This window comes from Numenius arquata, chromosome 2 (assembly GCF_964106895.1).
Source record: "Numenius arquata chromosome 2, bNumArq3.hap1.1, whole genome shotgun sequence".
Lineage (NCBI taxonomy): Eukaryota > Metazoa > Chordata > Aves > Charadriiformes > Scolopacidae > Numenius > Numenius arquata.
In genome coordinates, this window is record NC_133577.1 from 68,041,278 (window position 1) to 68,059,844 (window position 18,567).

At 41.3% G+C, this 18,567-nt stretch overlaps 1 protein-coding gene across 1 annotated transcript; it reads left to right on the plus strand.

Annotated features, from left to right (window-relative positions):
* The first annotated feature begins 9,206 nt into the window (after window positions 1-9,206).
* On the plus strand, window positions 9,207-17,351 carry STMP1 (short transmembrane mitochondrial protein 1). The gene is made up of 3 exons (XM_074144653.1): window positions 9,207-9,297; window positions 12,934-12,987; window positions 15,368-17,351. Exons 1-3 carry the CDS (start codon window positions 9,283-9,285, stop codon window positions 15,446-15,448), a joined length of 150 nt encoding a protein of 49 aa, XP_074000754.1. The 5' UTR covers window positions 9,207-9,282; the 3' UTR covers window positions 15,449-17,351.
* The last annotated feature ends 1,216 nt before the right edge of the window (window positions 17,352-18,567 follow it).

Genomic DNA, 18,567 nt, shown 5'->3' on the forward strand with positions numbered 1-18,567 from the left:
TTAATTTGAAAATATTTCTTAAATTCTTGCTTGGGAAAAGAGCACCATCTAGTGATCATCACTCTGAAATTCCAGTACGATGTTTCACTTGCATGGATTTTACTTAAATACAATATCATAATCTTAATTCCAGAAGCTCTAGATGGCTTTTCAACATGTGTGAAAGAAGGCTTATGTATCTTCAGCTACCGCCTAATGTCACTGTGATGATTTATTGTTTTAGTAACCAGCAACACCCTAGCAGCAGAAAGCACGCTTAAGAACTTCAGAACCTGCGGTGATATTAAATAAACCCACACTATCACTAAAAGGATGGTACACGCTTTCCTACTACAGCTGCTTGTTACCGATGCCTGTTTCTTGCTGGCACTTTTTAATTATGTGAGGAACTAACCTAAGCAAGGGAAAGGTTGTTTTTTTGGTTTGGTTTTTTTTTGGTTTTTTTTTTTTTTTTCTTTTTTTAAGTAGGCTCTGTTTTTCAGCTGCCCCAAGAGGGAGAGGACAAGGACTGCCCTTTCCAGTCCCAGCACAGATCTATGCCAAATTACAGTATCGTTTAACATTGCATTAAAAAACATGCAGCTCTTCTGCACTAAAGAGAATAGTGAGTTCTTGAGTTCACCTCCAAAGCTTTCTTTGAGCTTGCTTTTCTGCCAGAGAACCAGGTGTGACAAAGAACGTCACACTGCGGAGTATTCACCGGAGAGCAACACTCATCCAATGCCATAAACACTCTCCCCACTCACACTCAGAAGATGTAGCTATACTTAAATCTCAGGTCATTACTCAGGTGTTCTGCCAGACACGTTCTAATTATATTCCTTTAATTACATCACATATGTCTTCTTTTTATAGCTGCTTTGAAGGCACTGACTTTTCTTCCACAAAGGTTGCACAGGCAAGTTCTTTTCTATTTTCTTTCTCTCAGGAATAAGTGATTACACTCTAGCTAGTTAGAACAAAGTACTGTTCCAGGAGCAGCAGGGTGGGCTGCCCAGTGGGTGTGGGGAGGATACTGGGCACTGAGGGTGGTGGTCCAGAAGGCCCTAGTGATCTGGCTGACCAGGCAGCAAGGCTGAGACAATGACCAGGACAGCTGCAGCCTTGCTTTGGACAGAACCTTGGACTGGAGCGCCCATGCAGTCTCTGACCCAAGGCACAGAGGCTTCTCCCAGCTCTGTCTCACAACCCCGAGGGTGGCAGTAGAGACTGTAGAGCCTGCTGCTGCACTCAGGGCCCTAACAGCAGCAAGCAAGCTTAGCTATAAATAACATTTTTTTCTTTGCTCATTTTCCTGTACATTTGATAGGACTTGAATTCTTAAAAAGCTCTAGTGCTGTTCTGAAAAGTGACTTCAGAAAATTGGTGTGCTGGTGATTGCTGTCATCCTATGAGTGACAGGGCTATTTTCCAAGTGCCTCACATCTGATGTGATTGTGACGGTTGTCTCTAAACTAGAATGTGAGGACCTGAACCAGGAGATCCCACAGCTGCATCCACAGCTACAGCTTGAAACTGCCAGATAAATTTCCGTGACTGGCACTCATGCCCTCTGCAGGTCCGGCCCAGCAGCTAGAGCTGAAACGTATAATTGCTCAATAATTTCTTGCTTAACTCAGCCTTCAGTGTTCTTGAATTCCTTGTCCCAGGGGCACAAGATCATGGAAATATCTCAGTTGGCTGGGGGAGGAGTTGTTTAGAGAACATTTCTAGATCTTGTGCCTTCAGGGTAAAAACTTAAAACCATGACTCATTTGCTTTCAAGATACTCCATTACCCTGCCTAAATATAAAATTATCAGTCTTTAGGGTCTGAGGTTTTTCTTTCTGTATACACTGGAACTTTTACTGGACAGGCTTCCACTTTGCCTGGCAGGGTAGATGGTTATTTCATGAGTTTTGGATGCAAGGCTTGGTAAGACCGAAAAACCTGTTTCCTCCATTAAAAGGAAGAAGAAATGAATGAGTGGATATAAACAGAAAGCATAGTAAAATCATAGGTTAGGATAATTCAGGTGAGAAGTGACCTTAGGAGGCCTCTAGTTCAACCTCTGCTTCCAAGCAGCAGCTCTGAGCTTAGACCAGGTTGCTCAGGGCTTTACGCAGTTGAGTCTTGAAAACATCCAAGGATGGAGATGGCACAGCCTCTCTGGGCAACATGCTCCACTGCCTGACTGGCCTTATGGTGAAACAGCTGAAAGCTGAGTCCAAGTTAAAACATAAGTTGCCTATGCATATATACATATTGAAGGAATGGAGAGAAAAGGATGAAGTAGAGCCATTTATAGAGGGGAAACCAGAGCCACTGAGGTGTGTAGCCAGATATTAAGCAGGTAGGTTAGAACTATCTGTAGGCTATGTATATCACTGAGTAATGTAATTCCAAGGTATATGAAAAATTCATAACTAAAGCTTACAGATGACATTTTGTGGAAAGGCAGAATTAAGTTACAATACTAGGGTGGAAGGAATGGTCAGGAAATGCATTTTCATGCAACTTCAAGAAAAAAAAAAGTGAGGTTAATTTTTTTTTTTCATTCAAAGTATTTTTTTTAAATTCATGTGGTTGGTTTGTTTTAGGAGCATCTCATTATTACTACTTTGCACATAAAGAAAATTCAGCTGGTATTTTGGGTTTTCTAGCTATTTCTCAAGTCTCTCTGAGTCTCTCTCTTTGTGCCAAGCAACTTGTGGGGTTACTTTGAAGAGGAGTCTTAGATTTTGAGGTTCATAGGTTGAATTAGGACATCCAACATCAGACCATGCCACAAGAATAAGGTCCAATTTCTCATTTTATTGGAAAATGCAGAAACAATCTTCAATGAAGCTAGGCCAGGTTCCAGCCTGAGGAGACTGTGACAGACCCTCAACTCCAACTTGTGAGTCATGCTGTCTTTCATCCCTGAGACCTTCTATAGGGTCTCTCTTGTTTCTCCTGGGGCTTGCTCTTCATGCACTAAAGTTTCTCTTTTTCTGGAAAGGAGAAATTTGAGGACAAGTGAAAGCTCTGGAATTCACTCTAAAGACCACTGGGCTGGGTGATGTCTGACAGAGTCTGCCTGTTCCAGCTGTGGTTCTGGTGATGGCACATTGCCACCAGGGCAGCAGAGAGGAGCAAACTCTTGCAGGTTGCCTGAGGGCTGATAGGAAAAGCTCAGCTGCACTCTCTGCCCCTGACAAATCATTCACACAGACCTGGGCAGACTCAAGTGTACAGCTAATCTAAGGAAGACTTTAATAATTTCACATACATTATGAGGAAAATTTAATTTCTTTTTTTTTTTTCTAAAAAAACCCCCCATTTTTATAAAGTAAATGGTTTGACAACTCTATTTTACCTTTTTTTTTTTTTCTGTATTGAACTAGGCTGTCTGTTTTGTGGTGTCAGGAAATATCTTTGAATCTCACAGTGCTCTGTGTAAAAATTAGACTTTAAAAAGGTCAATATGAATGACCATAAACCAACTCTCTCTTCTAATCAGTAATTACATTTGAAAACTTGGCCTTAAACAACTTCAGACTCACATGGTAAGTCAGTGATGCCTTCTGTTTTTCTGTGAAAAATTTAGTAGGCTATTGATCAGAGAACTCCAGAGGATCTTTGGGTTACAGCATCTAAAAGGAGAGAGAAGTTATTTTGAAAAAGATGTTTTCAACAGGTTTAGATTAACAATAAACTGTACCTCCACTGGAAAAGATTTGAGGAGAGGCAAACTGAAAGTCTATTTAGCTTTTTTTCAGGTCAGCAATTATACTTCGTTTATTTAAAGGTGGTAAGTTCTGATAAGTTTTTCATAAGCTGATTGCCCTGCAGTTCTGATTTCTTATTTCATATTGTTCTATACATATTATGTGTATGACACATTGTGTATCTATTGTGTACTAAAATGGTGTACGTCTCCCCGGCAAGACAAAATACGTCCTGGATAATTACAGCTCCTCAGAAACTGTTCAACCACATCATGGATTATATAAAAGGTATTTCACTAAGGCAAAGAAAAGAAAATGGGCAGAACTGAAAACAAAATCTAAGGATTAAACATAATAAAAAGAAAACAGAAATTTTAATATATGGTTTTCTGGCTCCATCTGGTGTTTATTTTACAGAATTTCTAGCTCAAGGAAATCTGATTTCCACTTCCCTTTTCAGCTATATGTTGGAAATGAGGAGCAGTATTAAAAGGAGACTTAAATGTGTGCATCCTGAGGGCTTACATTCAAAGCTGTGCGTTAGCTAATGTGAAGATACAAGAATAATACTTTTTTTTTAATCAATGTTTATATCCTATGACTTAAATCATATTCAGATCTGAGAAAAGGCTTTTATGGCCAACAACTTATTATTTTCCCTCATGATATCTGTTAGACTGCTAAAATACTCTTCCTCCATACTAATCTTACCTTGCTTACATCCTCATCATGCCTAAATCATCAATACTACTGCTTTATTCAAATTAACGCACAAACACTTGCAAAACAATTATCACAAGTATTCACAACAAATTTTTTATTGTTGCACTTTCAGGTCCAGTAATAACATATTTACTGACTGCACAGAAAAAGCAAGTTGGAAGGAAGAGTGAGAAGATCACCACTTGACTGCTCACTGGGTCAAATGTTTGTGGAGAAAGTACCTACACAGCCTGAGACATAAATCACTTTTAGTATCATAGAACCATGGAACAGTCCAGGTTGGAAGGGGCCTCAAAAGATCATTTGGTCCAATATTTTGTGGGAAAGGGAGCCTAGATGAGATTATCTAGTACCCTGTCCAACTGCATCTTGAAAACCTCTGGTGATGGGGAGTCCATCATGTCCCTGGGAAAGTTGTTCCTGTCATTGATTATTCTCATGGCAAAAAATATCTGTCCTCTATTGGGATGAAACCTCTGCTGGTGCAACTTGTACCCATTGTCTCTTGTCTTTTCCATGTGGCTCCATGTGAAGAGAGAACCTCCATCCTCTTTGTAGCTGCCCAGTAAGTGCTGGAATACTGTGGTGAGGTACCCCCTGAGCCTTCTCTTCTCCAGGGAGAAAAGATCTAACTCCTTCAGTCTTTTCTGCAAAACCCATTGATCATCACCCTCTGAGTGAGGCCTATGAGCCAATTTCCCAGCCATCTGACAGACTACCCACCCATTTTGTGTCTTGCCAGTTTGTCCAGGAGAAAGCTGTGGGAAACACTGCCAAATGTGTTGCTAAAGTCCAGGTAAACAACATCCACTCCTTTCCCAATGTTGACAGGAAAATGCTATTTTGTTGTAGGAGGTGATCAGGCATGATTCGCCTTTGGTAAATCTTTGCTAGCTTTTCCCAATCACCTTCTTCATTTGGTTTGTAATAGTTTCTAGGAGGACTTGTTCCATTACTTTCCCGGGGACTGAAGTAAGACTAATGGGTCTATACTTTTCTGGGCCCTCTTTTGGTCCCTTCTTGTAGATGGGTAAGACATCTGTCCTCTTCCAGTCATCAGGGTCCTGATCCCCTGATCTCCATGACTTTTCAAATATTATAGACAGTGGTCCTGCAACAATGTCGGCCACTTCTCTTAACACCCTGGGGTGGATTCCAGCTGGGGCCATAGAATTACGTGGGTGTAAGAGTATAAGCTCTTCTTTGTTAGCATTTCTCATAATATAATGGCATAACACCCTTCTTCTTCTCCTGGGCCTAACATACAAAACTGTTTTGTCCTGGTATGTTCATACACCAGCAAACTTACAGTAAAAAAAAAAGGGTAAATTAAATATTATCCTTTTAGAAAGGGATTCTTACCTCCACATGCATGTTAAAAGCAATGTTAAATCAACATGAATGTATTTTCAAATATGATTTAGCAATTGAGAATAATGTAGAATAGCCAGTACTTCCTGACAAACAGGCTTTCTGCATACCTCGTGGGCTTGACTATACTTGTAGAAGATCTCAGTAAAGTAGATAACATTGAGAAAGTCTTCACCAGTAGCAAATGCATTAAAAATTATACCTTTTTTGTCCCTATCTCAGTTAGAAAGATGACTTTTTCAGCCTTACTCATTTTAAGTAGTTTACTCTTCAAGATTCTTGGCTACAAGGGACAATCTGTTTTCAAAGACTTTCATTGTATGTGTGGGTATTACTGTGGCCTTTACAACTTGCCTGCACATACTCATTGTTCAAAATTATGGGACTATCTGTAGGTTCCATCTGCAGGTAACTTAAGAACTCACTGTACTTGATATTCAGCGTTTCAGCTTTGGTTTTTGACTGAATGTATGCAGTAGCTCCTGGGATCTCACTGGTGCTCCATGACTTTTACATTCTTCTTTACACTGAAGGTCTTCACACTTCTGGATTCAGAGCTGTTGTTTTCCTGCACAAAGGACTCTGTTTCCTAAAATATGTGCGTGATGGCAAGGTGGAAGGAGCTAAAGTAAAGATGCTGTACATGAGTTGTCAGTCTCACTGAGCCCAAGTTTTCCTAGGGTAGTCAGCCAAGCGCAGCCAGCTCAGTATCATACAAGTTCAATGCACTCCCATTTGGGCTGCTGCTCCTCATCCCATCCTTATTCTCCACACGCTGTTACCAATCGCTGTGGCAACAGCTGGTAGCTACAAGAGAAGAAGCTGCAAGAGGTACCTGAAACAAGACCCAGAGAGCCTTGAGCCCCTGGTCTGAGAAGGATTATGACTTGTATCATCCTCTGGTAGGACAAGCAGTGAATCAAAAAAGTGAAGCAAATGAAAAGCAGGCCATGTAACTGATCCATCCTCTAGCAGGCAATACAAAACCATTGCCATGTAGCACAAGGAACTCCTTCCACCCCCTTAACATTGCTTAGAATAGCATCAGTGGTCTTGGAGACAGGGAGTCTTGTGGGCCTTTTCCTGATTCCTTCTCTTCTCCAAGATCAAATAAAAGCACTCCAACCAAGTTACAGTCAATGCCCAGGCTGGAATAAGTGCTGCCTGCTTATGAGACTCTGGTCTGAGATGAAGGCATATTTGGAAGAGTTCAAAAAAGAAGGGTTGCTTTGTTTTGTTTTGTTTTCCCAGCTATAAAAAGCATGATAGTTGCATTTATAGCTGCCATTTATAGCTCTTCTTTCCAATAACAAATGCCATCCACCACACCCACCCTCTACAGTCTCTAACTCAAAATGACTCAGTGTTGACTGATGTAAATGGAATGGATTTACTTTAAAGGAAAAAAGTGATTTTTGGCTGCCCATTAAATGTCACAGAGGAAATTCATGGCATGTAGGAAAACAACTGCGTACAGTACTGTTGAGTCAAGACTGTCTACCAGATGTTGCACTCATTATAGTCTAAGCATAACAACAACATTTTCAATGAGCAGAAAACAGGAAAAGCCATATCTCCCTGTGGTGATACTGTGGAGGCATTATTATTACTAAAAGCCTTGTTTCTTCCTTCTGATTTCTGATGTGCTCAGGCTGGAGTCTAATATTATCTCAGCATTCCGATTCTGCACGTGTGTTGAACACCTCAGCATTAGGAAAATACCAGGTGATTTCTTCCTATTTTCAGAACCAAGCTCATTTCCAACATTCCTGGGAGCACTACTTCAGAAGGTGAGGAATCCCAACACTGGCTCTTGTGCCACATCCACCCAAACCTTTGCGTGCTGTTTCCTCTGGCCCAGAGAGGGAAGCGCAATGCAGCAACTTTGGGACAGCCTGAAATTCAGGAGAAAGTTGTCAAGTCCAGCGCCTCACTACAGTATCACCAGGACCAAAAGCAAAGTTACTTAGTATCCTTTTGTGCTTCCCTTCCTAAAATGGGTAGAAGATACTTCTTTACCTCACCAAGGTACCTGGTCCAGAAAGGCAGGAAGCTGCATGTTTCCTGTTAGATGGAGCATCTGAGCTTTCTGGGAATAGAGGCTTAGTTTGAGTTAACTTGGTTTCAGGGTAGAGTTGCCTAATAGTTCCACAATAGCCACATGTTTTGTTTTGATCTGAAATGGTATGTGAAAAAAGAGATTTGTAATACACTGCAATAAAGTTTCCAATCTTTTACTGACTGTCAGCAGGAGAAACCTCCCTAACTGGTATTTACTGCTCAGTTCTCAATTAGTTAAGTGTAGCCATTAAAAGAAACTAAACCCAGTGTTTCACAAAGGACAACTACTCTTCATTTTCTAATTGTGCTAGTAAAAGAAAAAAAAAAAAAAAAAAAAAGAAAGAGAAGGGGAACATAGATATTTTGAAAGCTCATGTGGGACCATGGGAGGACTCAAGTGGGAGGGGGACTCAGAAGTCCCTAGTCCAACCTCCTACTCAGGGCAGGGTCAGATCTGAGCTTAGAATGGGTTGCTTGGGTTTTAAGCCAGCTGGGCCTTGAAAACCTCTGAAGGCGGAAATGGCACGCTCTCTACAGGCCACCTGGGCCTATTGCCTCCCGTAAGTGACAAAACAGTCTGTCCTTAAATGCAGCCCAAGATCTCTCATTTCACCTTGCCCTGCTGTCCCCCATGCTCTCATCATGCACAACTATGAAGACCCTGGCTCCACCTGACCAGTACCCCATGGTAGGCCCTGGGGGGTGGCTGTTAGGGTCTCCCTGGCACTGCTGAAAAGGTCCTGCTCCTTCAGCCTCTCTTCGCAGGGAGCTCTGCAGCCCTGATCAGCTCCGGGGCCCTCTGCTCAGCTTCCCCAGTTTGTCCAAGTCTTTTCTACACTGGGGCTCCAAACCAGGCCACGGGTACCCTAGATGTGGTCTAGAGAGTGCTGAGTAGAGAAGGGGACGGAAAAAAGAAGGTAAACTTTTCCTTCGGCCTTCTCCAGCATTGATTTCCCAAGCAGTGAGGCAAGGGACACCCAAATCACACAGGATTTTGGCCGCATCTAGATGTCTTGTTCCCCTGAACCTTCCTCGAAGGCTCCAGCGTGAAAGTACTCCTTCTGTAAAAACTCAAACTCTCATTTAACATGTCCCCCTCAGAAGCGGCAGGCTCGATGGCTGGCACCAGACGCCTCGCTGTGCAGGGGGAGGTAGGCATTAGAAGGTCGCCCGCCGCCCTCTTAGTACGGTTCCTCATCCCAGAGACCGGGCGGGAGCGGCCGCCCCAAGCGTGGCTCTCCGGGGGGTTGCCGGGCCCGGACCCTGGCGGGGCACAGGCCGCGGGGCCGCCCAAAGGGGCGCGGGCGGGCGGGCGGTGCTGGGCGCACCCCTCCCCGTGGGGGCGGTGGGGAGGGCGGGCCGGCACCCGGAAGAGAAGCCACCGCCCGCCCGCCTGACTTCCCCGGCAGGCAGGCAGGCAGGGAAGCAGGTGGGCGCCATGCTGCAGTTCTTGGTAAGTCTCCGTGGGGCGGCGGCGCTGCCGCCATTTCGCGGCGGGGCGGAGCGAGGCGGGCGGGGGCTGCTCCTCGCCGAAGGGCGGAAAGTTTTTGTGTGCGGTCACCGCCCGCACCCCGCGGGTGGCTCCGGGGGGGCTCGGCGGGCGGGCGGCCGGCCTTCCCCTACCGGAGGGGCTGGCGGCGGCCTCTCCCCTCAGCCTCCGGCTGCGTGCTCCCGCCCCGTGGCGTGACTCGCCGTCCTCGGCCATGAAGCCGCTTAAAAGGGGCGGCTGCGCCCGATTTTGGCTCTCCGGCAGCGCAGCATCCTTGTGGGTGCGGCTTCAGGCCTTGTCCCTTCTCCCACTCGCTGAGACCCGCCCCGGCCCTTTGAGTCGCCTCACGGCTTGTGCGGCCGGGTTTGTCCCTGCTCCCCGCAGAACGGGGCCTTAAAACTGCTCTGAAATTAAAGTTCCTGACGGTTTGGGGTTGTTGTTGGGTTTTTTTTTTTTTTTTGTGTGTGCGTGTGTTTATTTTTTTATTTTTTTATTTTTTTAACTTTTCTTCCCAAGTCGTGCCCTTAATTTGCCTTGGGGATTCAGCAGATTTCGCTTGCTCACGGTGATGTCTTCCTGCCGCTCAAATTTCTTTGCGTTAGCATATCTACTTCCCTCCTCCCGGGAGAGCAGAGGTCTTCCCTCCTCGCCGTTTTGCTCGCCTTTAAAAATCCCCCACCTGCAGCAACAGGCTTTTACATACAGGCGTTAAGGCAAGGGGTCGTGTTTCATTACTGCCTTTTATTAAATCCCCTTAACGACGGCTGAATTAATATACTAAACGTTTTTCTACTTTTCTTATTTTAGTATTTCTTTCTGTATGTTGCCCTAAACTCCTCAGGGTGTCTGAAGTTAGGTCCCTGGCTATTATTCATTAACTACTTAATGGATGCTGGTGTTTTTACTTCCAAGTGTGGAAATAAATCACCTGACCAAAAAAGATGTTGGTTTCTGGCGTAGCAAAGCATAGGAACAGTCCTCCCGTTTGTCGTTCTAGTGATGTGAGGGATACTCTAGGGTTTTAGTTGTGTTCAGATATGTCCCTGTAAGTACAAACAGTAAGTGATATTCTTTCATCTTTTATTGGGGGAAAAGTAATTTAGCTGGCTAGTAAGTTTCATACCAAGTGTTGATATAGAGCAAGAAGAGATGGCCTATTTTAAGTTGGGGGAGTCTCGTGTGTTTTTATGAAGTTTTATGAATAAATAAATAAATAAACTATTTCTTATCTCAGCTTCAAAATAAAATGCAATTAACAAGTATGAAGGCTGTAGTCATTTCTGTAGCTGGCTTTTATTGTTTCTCTCCACTTCACTGAAAACACTCAGTAAATACTCTTAGCCACTCTCAAAGTTTCTGTGTTTATCAACTCTACCGCTTGATGCTAATGTTTTTTTAATTTCAGTTGCTAGATGAAAACGTCTTATTAATTATGACTTCTTGATTAGCCCCTGAGAGTTAGAAAAAAAGATATACTAATTCTGGGTTTCTTCCCTTTTTGGATGTAGTTTGGGTGTTTGACTCTTGCTCTCCCTTGTTAGGACTGTAACAAGGAGATAAAGGGATAATCTTGCAAACCATATATTTTTGCTATCCAGAGTTAAGCATAAAATAAACACTTGTTTAAAATGCAACTTGAAATGCAGGGTAGAAATTGGAAGACCCTGAACTCTCATCAGCTCTGTTGTCCTTAGTTAGCATGCACATTTTAACTGGCTATATGTTTTGCTAGCCACATAATTGAAGTCTAAATAATGAAATGTTTCCCTCTGCTCGAATTGTCAACTCTAAAAGTAAATGTAACTGGGTGGATTGCTCTTGAATGCAGTGCTAGACCTTTCAGTAAAGGAGTACGCTTAAAGGGAGTACAGATGTCAGTACTATCTGTACTGAATAAGTCTTATCACACAGCAGAATATGATAGTTGTCCCATCTTTGGAAATGTTCTGTGGTAAAGCCTAGAAAGTAATAAACAAGGACTGGGTTTGTGTTTTCAGGTGAGTTCTCAGACAGTGTTAAAGATACAGGAAATTCTCCTTTGCTAGAATGATGCTCTGCATTAAAAGGTATCACAGGTCTGGTTTACATCAGCGCAATATTTATTAATATCTCCCAGAGTGAGTACTTCTGTAACTGATAATTGAAACTACAAGAGCAAATGATAACCAGTGCAGTACACACAAAAAGAACACTGTTGTTTCTTAAATTGTTAAAGCTAAGTTCCTTAAAATGTAAAGAATAAGACCAAAAATCTGTTTAAGAAAATACTGAAGTAACTTGCAGCCATGGTTCATTTGGCAGTTTTCAACCAATTTTAGTTTTCTATAACTAGCTTTTTACCAGTGGAGTCTGAATTATTGGAAGGATGAGCTGTACTGTATCCTGCTTTGGGCATGGAAAAGATGTCTAGTCAGTATGTGATGGCAAAGTTGTTATTGTGGGCAGTGGTTTTATTTTTCTTAAAATATCCATATTTTAACAGCAGTGACCACAAGCAATAGCAAATTTCTTAAATAGAATTGGCATGAGCTGTCATATTGAGGGATTTGTCTATTGACAATGATTGAAGGCACAATATTAGTAGTGTCTGCTTCCAAAATAGTAAAATGAGCCCTTATAGTGTAGGATGTACCTATTATGAAATTAACAATACAAATAAATCTAGGATCTTGGGGAGTTACTGAATGAAAATCTCATCACCTGTCTTTGAAGAAAGGAATTTCTTTCACTCAAAAAGTGCTGTTATGCTTGAGGATATTCCTCAGCTGGCAACAGAGTCTGGGCCAGGAACTGCGCTTCTGTTTTGCTCTTGCTCTCCTTCTCAGGTGTGTTTTCACAGACACCCTTCAGCAACTACGAGTTTGCACAGTTGTCAAAAGAGTTTGTGCCCTGCTTCCAACCAACAGTGGTTTCCTGCCTTAGAGGAGCCCCTAGATCATAGTGGATTTGGCTGAAAACTAATCTTTTGGGGTCAAAGGGTCTGGAAGGTGCACAGTTGTTAGTTGTTGCAGAAGAGAAGTATCAGGTTTACACCAGTTTAAGTTGGTGGAGGAGCTCTACTCTTAAACCTGTTAAAGGTGAGACTGGGATCTTTTTGCAATCAGAGTGTCTGTTCTGACTTTCAAGCTTGTGAACCTTTTTTATTTTTTTTTTTTAAGTGTATATGTGTGTTTCTCTCCAGCACTGAGTGTTGTTTTAGTGGGGTGTTGCTTTAGGCTTTCCAGGAGTGGACCAAGAGCTCTGTGATGTGTAGGTCCCTGCTGCTTGCTCCACCATTTTTATAGGAGTTATTGCCTTTGTGGGTGTTAAAAGAATTTTGCAAAGGTGATCATAGCCTGATCCAATTGGTCTTGGAAATGTGTATTGAAAACGCAGCTGTGCTGTATTTTGGAAATGATGATAAGGTTTTCCTGGTGAGGAAGATAGGTAAAATTTTACCTCTGGAAGAAAGGTGAGAAATTAAGAGTGGAGGAGTGGACTTGAAACTCTTTAGTCTTTACACAACTTGCAAAATTCCTTTTTTTTTTTTTTTTTTTTAATTTTAACCAATATGCTTTTGATGGAAGGATGCTAACTATTTCTCCTTTTCTTCCTTTCTAGCTTGGTTTTACTCTTGGCAATGTGGTTGGCATGTATCTGGCTCAGAACTATGATGTGAGTATCCTTGTATTCTCAGAGTTAAACTTATTCTGAACTGAAAATAAAAGGCTGTTTTCCCTCAGTCGGAACTGAATCAGTCTTGATTTTGATGGTTTATTTTATTTAAACAATAAAGTCAGTACGATCTGCAGTTACAGATGAACTAGAATATAAATAGAACCAAAACATCTAGCTCTTTGACATCTTCTCTCTAATAAGAGTAATGCTTAGAGCCATAACCAGTGTTGGGGCCCTAGAGCACAGGTACAGTAAACGAGCATCTACATAGATACAGACAGGAGAAACAGAAAAGGTTTAGCAGCTGCTTGCGGATTGTACTGACACTAAAATAGTTTTCCTGACTCTAATTGTCTGCTTACAGTGTTCTCCACTCAGTACACCTGTTCATTACTTAAAAATCCTTCAGAGCATCTGTAAGGTCTGTCTTCTGTACCAGTAATGAAAATAAGTTTTGCCAGCTTTTTTGGAAAATTCAGTACCTACTACTACTTCAAACGATTTTTCTTTCCTTATTTTCTCGCAGTGAGAAAAGAAAGTAAGTGAACTTTCTCTCCTCATTTCTCACAGTGAACTGAGATTTTATTCACTGTAAGAGTTAGAGTAGAAGAAGATTTAGAGATGCTTCTAAGTAGAAGTAGAGAAGCTTCAATACAAGCTTTTTTTTTTTATTTCTGCAGAATCAGCAGAATCCTTTGTAAGAGCAGAACCACTTAGCTTTTACAGGCTAGAGGAGTCAATGAAATTGAACGTAATTTTTTTTTCTTTTTTACTGTATTATCCTAGTTTAAAAAAAAAAAGAAAAGGCTGTTGATGCTCAAAACTCTGGTGACATTTATGTTTTCCTTCCTCTCATTCAGTATTGAAGTCATGTTGCTTGCAGAGTTCTTATTTTTTGCTCCTTGCTCACGTGCAAACTTTTGTGATGCTTCCTGTCCAGTCACTCCAGTAAGAGTACTAATAAAAAGCTGATTGTTCTTTCCAATATATGTTTTGCCTTGTTATGAAAATGTAGTCATAAGAACATATTGGGTGTATCAATATGTATTGTAAGCATGGTGTAGTGCTTTTCTGGCAGCACTAATAAAGTATTGCCACAAGAGGGGGACTTAGCTTTTGATTTGCAGGAAATAGTTCCCTGGGAATGTAACGCTGACTTGCAGGATAAACATGGTAATTTTATTGCTGGTATGGAAGATGATTTGTTTTAGATGACATCTATGATAAACTTGTTATAATGAGGTCCTAATTCCACAGCTGTTATAAGTACATGGAGGGTTCTGCTGACAACAGTGGACTTCTCTTGGTTTAGCTTAAATGTCAGGTGCATTACAGGCTGGGCTTTTAATTTTGTTTGCTCAGAGCTTAACTTTGAAAGGGAAGGTAAGAGAAACTTATGATATTCCTGTACTATCAGTCTCAAACCATCCAATGAGAACTGTTGGGAATGAGAGAATCTGTTTGGATTAACTTTCCTTCTGCTCTGTGGTCAGGTTAAATATGAAGTAAAACCCACGATTTTTTTCACAACTTTCAGTGGGAATTTTGCTTTAGTTTCATTTTAATGAGTTAGCTTGTAAAATCTTATGTTGTCAATTCCTAGTTTTAGCTAGAGTCATAAGACAATCTATTCCCTGCCCTTAAAAGTTGCTTCTTTTCTTTTTTTTTTTTTTTTAAGTTGTCAAAATTTACTGTTGGATTGCTTTATCAAAATGCTTTTATTTGCAAGAGAAAGATGAAGTTCTGAAGTTCACAAGGGGTAAATTGAATTTTCATTCAAGTGTGAAACAGCAAAAGGTTGCCAATTTGCAATGCAGTAGAATTCCTCAGTGGGGAATTTTAGTTCCCACAAGAAGGACCAGAAGAAGTATTTTTTCATAAATTTCTTGAACATATTTGCCACTCTCGAGCATCTCTTTTCTCTTGGTTTGTGACCAGTATAGTGCAATCTAATTTCCACTCTTGAAGTCATTATTAAAATCTGTGCATCAGTGTTTTAAGTCAGCTTATTCTTTGGCAGTTTGTCCCCTTTCAGTGAGGAAGCCAGACTTGTCTTGCTGAGTTTCCTGTGAAGTGATCTTTTTTCCTCCCTCTTTTTCTCATCACCTCTGGCTGACTTTTAGTCTTAACAACCTAAAATATTTTCTGAAGCCTCATGTGAGGTGCTTTCATCAGCTGCTTGCTTAATGTTGCTTTGTTTTTAACCTCTGTACAAGGTAACAGATCCTGAAAGCAACTGTCTTTTGCAAATCAGTTTAAACTTCACAGAATTCTTGCTGGGTTTATGGTATCGTCTTTCCTGCCAAGGCTCATGTAGCTCAGGATTTTTTCTTAATTTATGTGTTTTTTCTTTGTTTTTCGATTTTTGTCTTTAAAGATTCCTAACATTGCAAAGAAGCTTGAAGATTTTAAGAAGGATGTGGAAGCTAAGAAGAAACCTCCCAGCGACAAGTCCTAAGAGAGCAATGTTACCCAGGTCACCTCTGTGCATGCATCAAGGATGCAATTTACCTTTCAGGCAACAAAGATCAAGTAGAGGATTGGCATGGGAGGTTCCTCCACTTTTAGTCTCCTAGAAATGGAATGTCCTTCTTTTGAAAGAGCAGCCGTAAACTTCTCCTGGACTGATTTTCAGGGGTCTAAGAATCTGGATTTGCAGCTGATATATGACTGGATAAGATTGTTTGTATTTTTCGTTATTGCTTTTCCTAATATTTTGTAACCCATTTTTACCTGACCCAACTGGAGTCCTATTAGGCCTGTTACTATGCGTACCTCACACTTTGTAATACCCTCGTTGTTAGAACATCACAAAAGAAATTAAATGCATCAAGAAGTAACTTTCTTGTCATTTGTTGTGAGCAGTGGTACTTCACTGTCCTTAAGATCTGCATTCCATTATTGGAGATGGGAAAGTTCATTTGTCAAACTGTGAACCTGGGGGGAAGGAGGGAGTTCCTGCTTTTTCTGTTATGTTAAATGATTGCTTATAGCAGTTGAAGATTTTGCACAAAGGTGGCTGATTTCAAAAAGTGTAAAAGGCCATCAACTTTAACCAAAATTTCAAATTCATTTTTTCTTCTATTATTGTCTCTTCCTCCTCTTTCCCTTCTGCTGGGTGCTTGAGGATGTCTATGGAGTGATGGGAAGGATGGAAGAGAGAAGAACTATCTTCCATAAGTGGTAATAGGGGCACATGGAGGTCAGCACTTACATTGTGAATCCAAACCATTCCTTTATGTACTTAATGGACCAGTTTCTGTAACTGTTCTAAGCAGGCTTTTTTATTGCCTCTTGGTGTGGAACAAGGACTAGAGCTCAGTATTTCTATCAAATATATCTATCAAAGAGCTTGATCAGCAGGTCGAGGGAGGTTATCCTCCCCCTCTACTCTGCCCTGCTGAAGCCTCATCTGGAGTACTGTGTCCAGTTCTGGGCTCTCTAGTTCAGGAAAGACAAGGAACTGTTGGAGAGAGTCCAGCGGAGGGCTACAAAGATGATCAAAGGGCTCAAACACCTCTCTTAGGAGGAAAGGCTGAGAGATTTGGATCTGTTTAGCCTGGAGAAGAGAAGACTGAGAGGGGATCTTATCAATGCTTATGAATATCTAAAGGGCGGGTGTCGAGAGGATGGGGCCAGACTCTTTTCAGTGGTGCCCAGCAACAGGACAAGAGGCAATGGACACAAGCTGGAACATGGGAAATTCCATCTGAACGTGAGGAAAAACTTCTTTACTTTGAGGATGCCAAACACTGGAACAGGTTGCCCAGAGAGGTTGTGGAGTCTCTTTTCTGGAGATATTCAAAACCTGCCTGGGTACATTCTTGTCCAGGCTGCTGGAGGTGATCCTGCTTTGGCAGGGCATTGGACTAGATGATCTCTGAAGGTCCCTTCCAACCCTTACAGTTCTGTGACTCTGTGGTATTCCCAGTACTTCCTCACCCCTGTGTATGGTCTTCAGCCCATTGTCTTTGCATTTGGTTCAGTTGTCTACCATGTGTTTTCTTAGAATTAGAACCGTTTATCTGCTGTCTCCATTTTCTGTCTGGTATACTTTCTTCACCCGTTGTTGCCACTAAAAACCCTGATGTGTGAGAGAATATACATCCTACTGTTGTACTACCCTCTTCTATTTGAATGGAAAGCAAATTCTGCATTTGGAAACCATCATTTTGCATGAATTCTGTTGTAAATTCTGAAGAAAATATTGCAGTAATTTGAACAGATGTAAGTTTTATTAATTCAATCTATTAAATAAAAACAATTTAATTTTTCTTCTGTAAAATAGAGGAATCCTATCAACTCTGTAGGGTGCTTGGTGAAGGGAATTCAAAAATAAAGTACAGCCATGTTTAGCTATTACTGAATAGTAGTTTGGCTTTCACAGACTTTAGACCAGACCAAAGAAACTGCCTTCCACAGACAAAAACTTTTCCATGGAGCGAGACAGCACTGCACAGCTGTTTTAATGCGTTTGTGAATGTGATGAACTTGGTTTCCCCCAGCTTCCCTTTGTTGTTTTTTCCTTCTCATTCTCTTGCCTATTCTTGAGCAGAGTATTGAAAAATACTGGCTCTAACCCATTCATATGTCTTTGCTTGTCATATAAAATTACATTAGTGTTTAAGACTGGATTATTTCTTTCCTCAAACATGCTTTATGTTCTTCCTTTCTTTACACAGAGACGAGTATGGAAGTAATATTCAAAGTCTCAGTATTTGTTGCCAAACAGGCCTATGTTACTCTAAACGTGTAATTTGGAGCTGAAACTTTCAGCTGATCATTCCAAGTCGATGTTAGGATTATTTTTTTCCTATCAGATTACGAAATGAACCAGCTGGAGTGCTGTAGAAACAATATACATTCATTAGTATTAAAGACAGGACTTCCAAGTGTTTCGCACTGTTTGAAACACTTTCCATTTTAGCTCAAGCTGTCATTTTTGTCCCACATAGTAATCTGGGGAGCTGGATAACATTGTAACACAATTCTTATCAAATTTGCAACTACTGTATAACAGGTTTTACCTACCTGATCCCGCCTGAGGCAATCCTAGATGATACTAAAGGTTAGTCTTGTATTTTGGAGGCAGAAAGTAGACATGGATGATGACTGCCTCATGCAGATCTTGCACCTGAGGTCTCAGAGGGCTTTGGATGCAGTGGTGTCATAGGTTGTAAAGGATGGATGCACCTTCAAGATACCTAGAAGCAAGTTTTCCACTTAACATGGGGACTGTGAATTTCTGCGTGTTCAAAATGCCTGTGTGGATAACCTGTAATTGCCAGCTGAAATATGCAGTCTTCCTTCCTTTGGTAAAAGCTCTCAAGATAAATGCAGTTATATCAATTTTCATGTATTGATTTTTCTGAGACATCTTAGGAGCTGAAGGTTCAAGGCAAAATGGAAGGAAAGGAATTTGTGAGCTACTAACAGACAAATATTTATTCTGGATTGAGACTTATCTTTTGATGGAAAATGCTGCCCTAGTGCTTTTGACTATCTTCCATTGAATACAGGAAAGAGTTAATACTGAAAATATATGAAATGCTAGATCGCAAAGCTAATTATTAGCTT

Coding starts and splice junctions, on each gene's coding strand:
- STMP1 (XM_074144653.1), top strand. Junction 12,988..15,367: donor ATCTGGCTCAGAACTATGAT/GTGAGTATCCTT, acceptor TTGTCTTTAAAG/ATTCCTAACATTGCAAAGAA.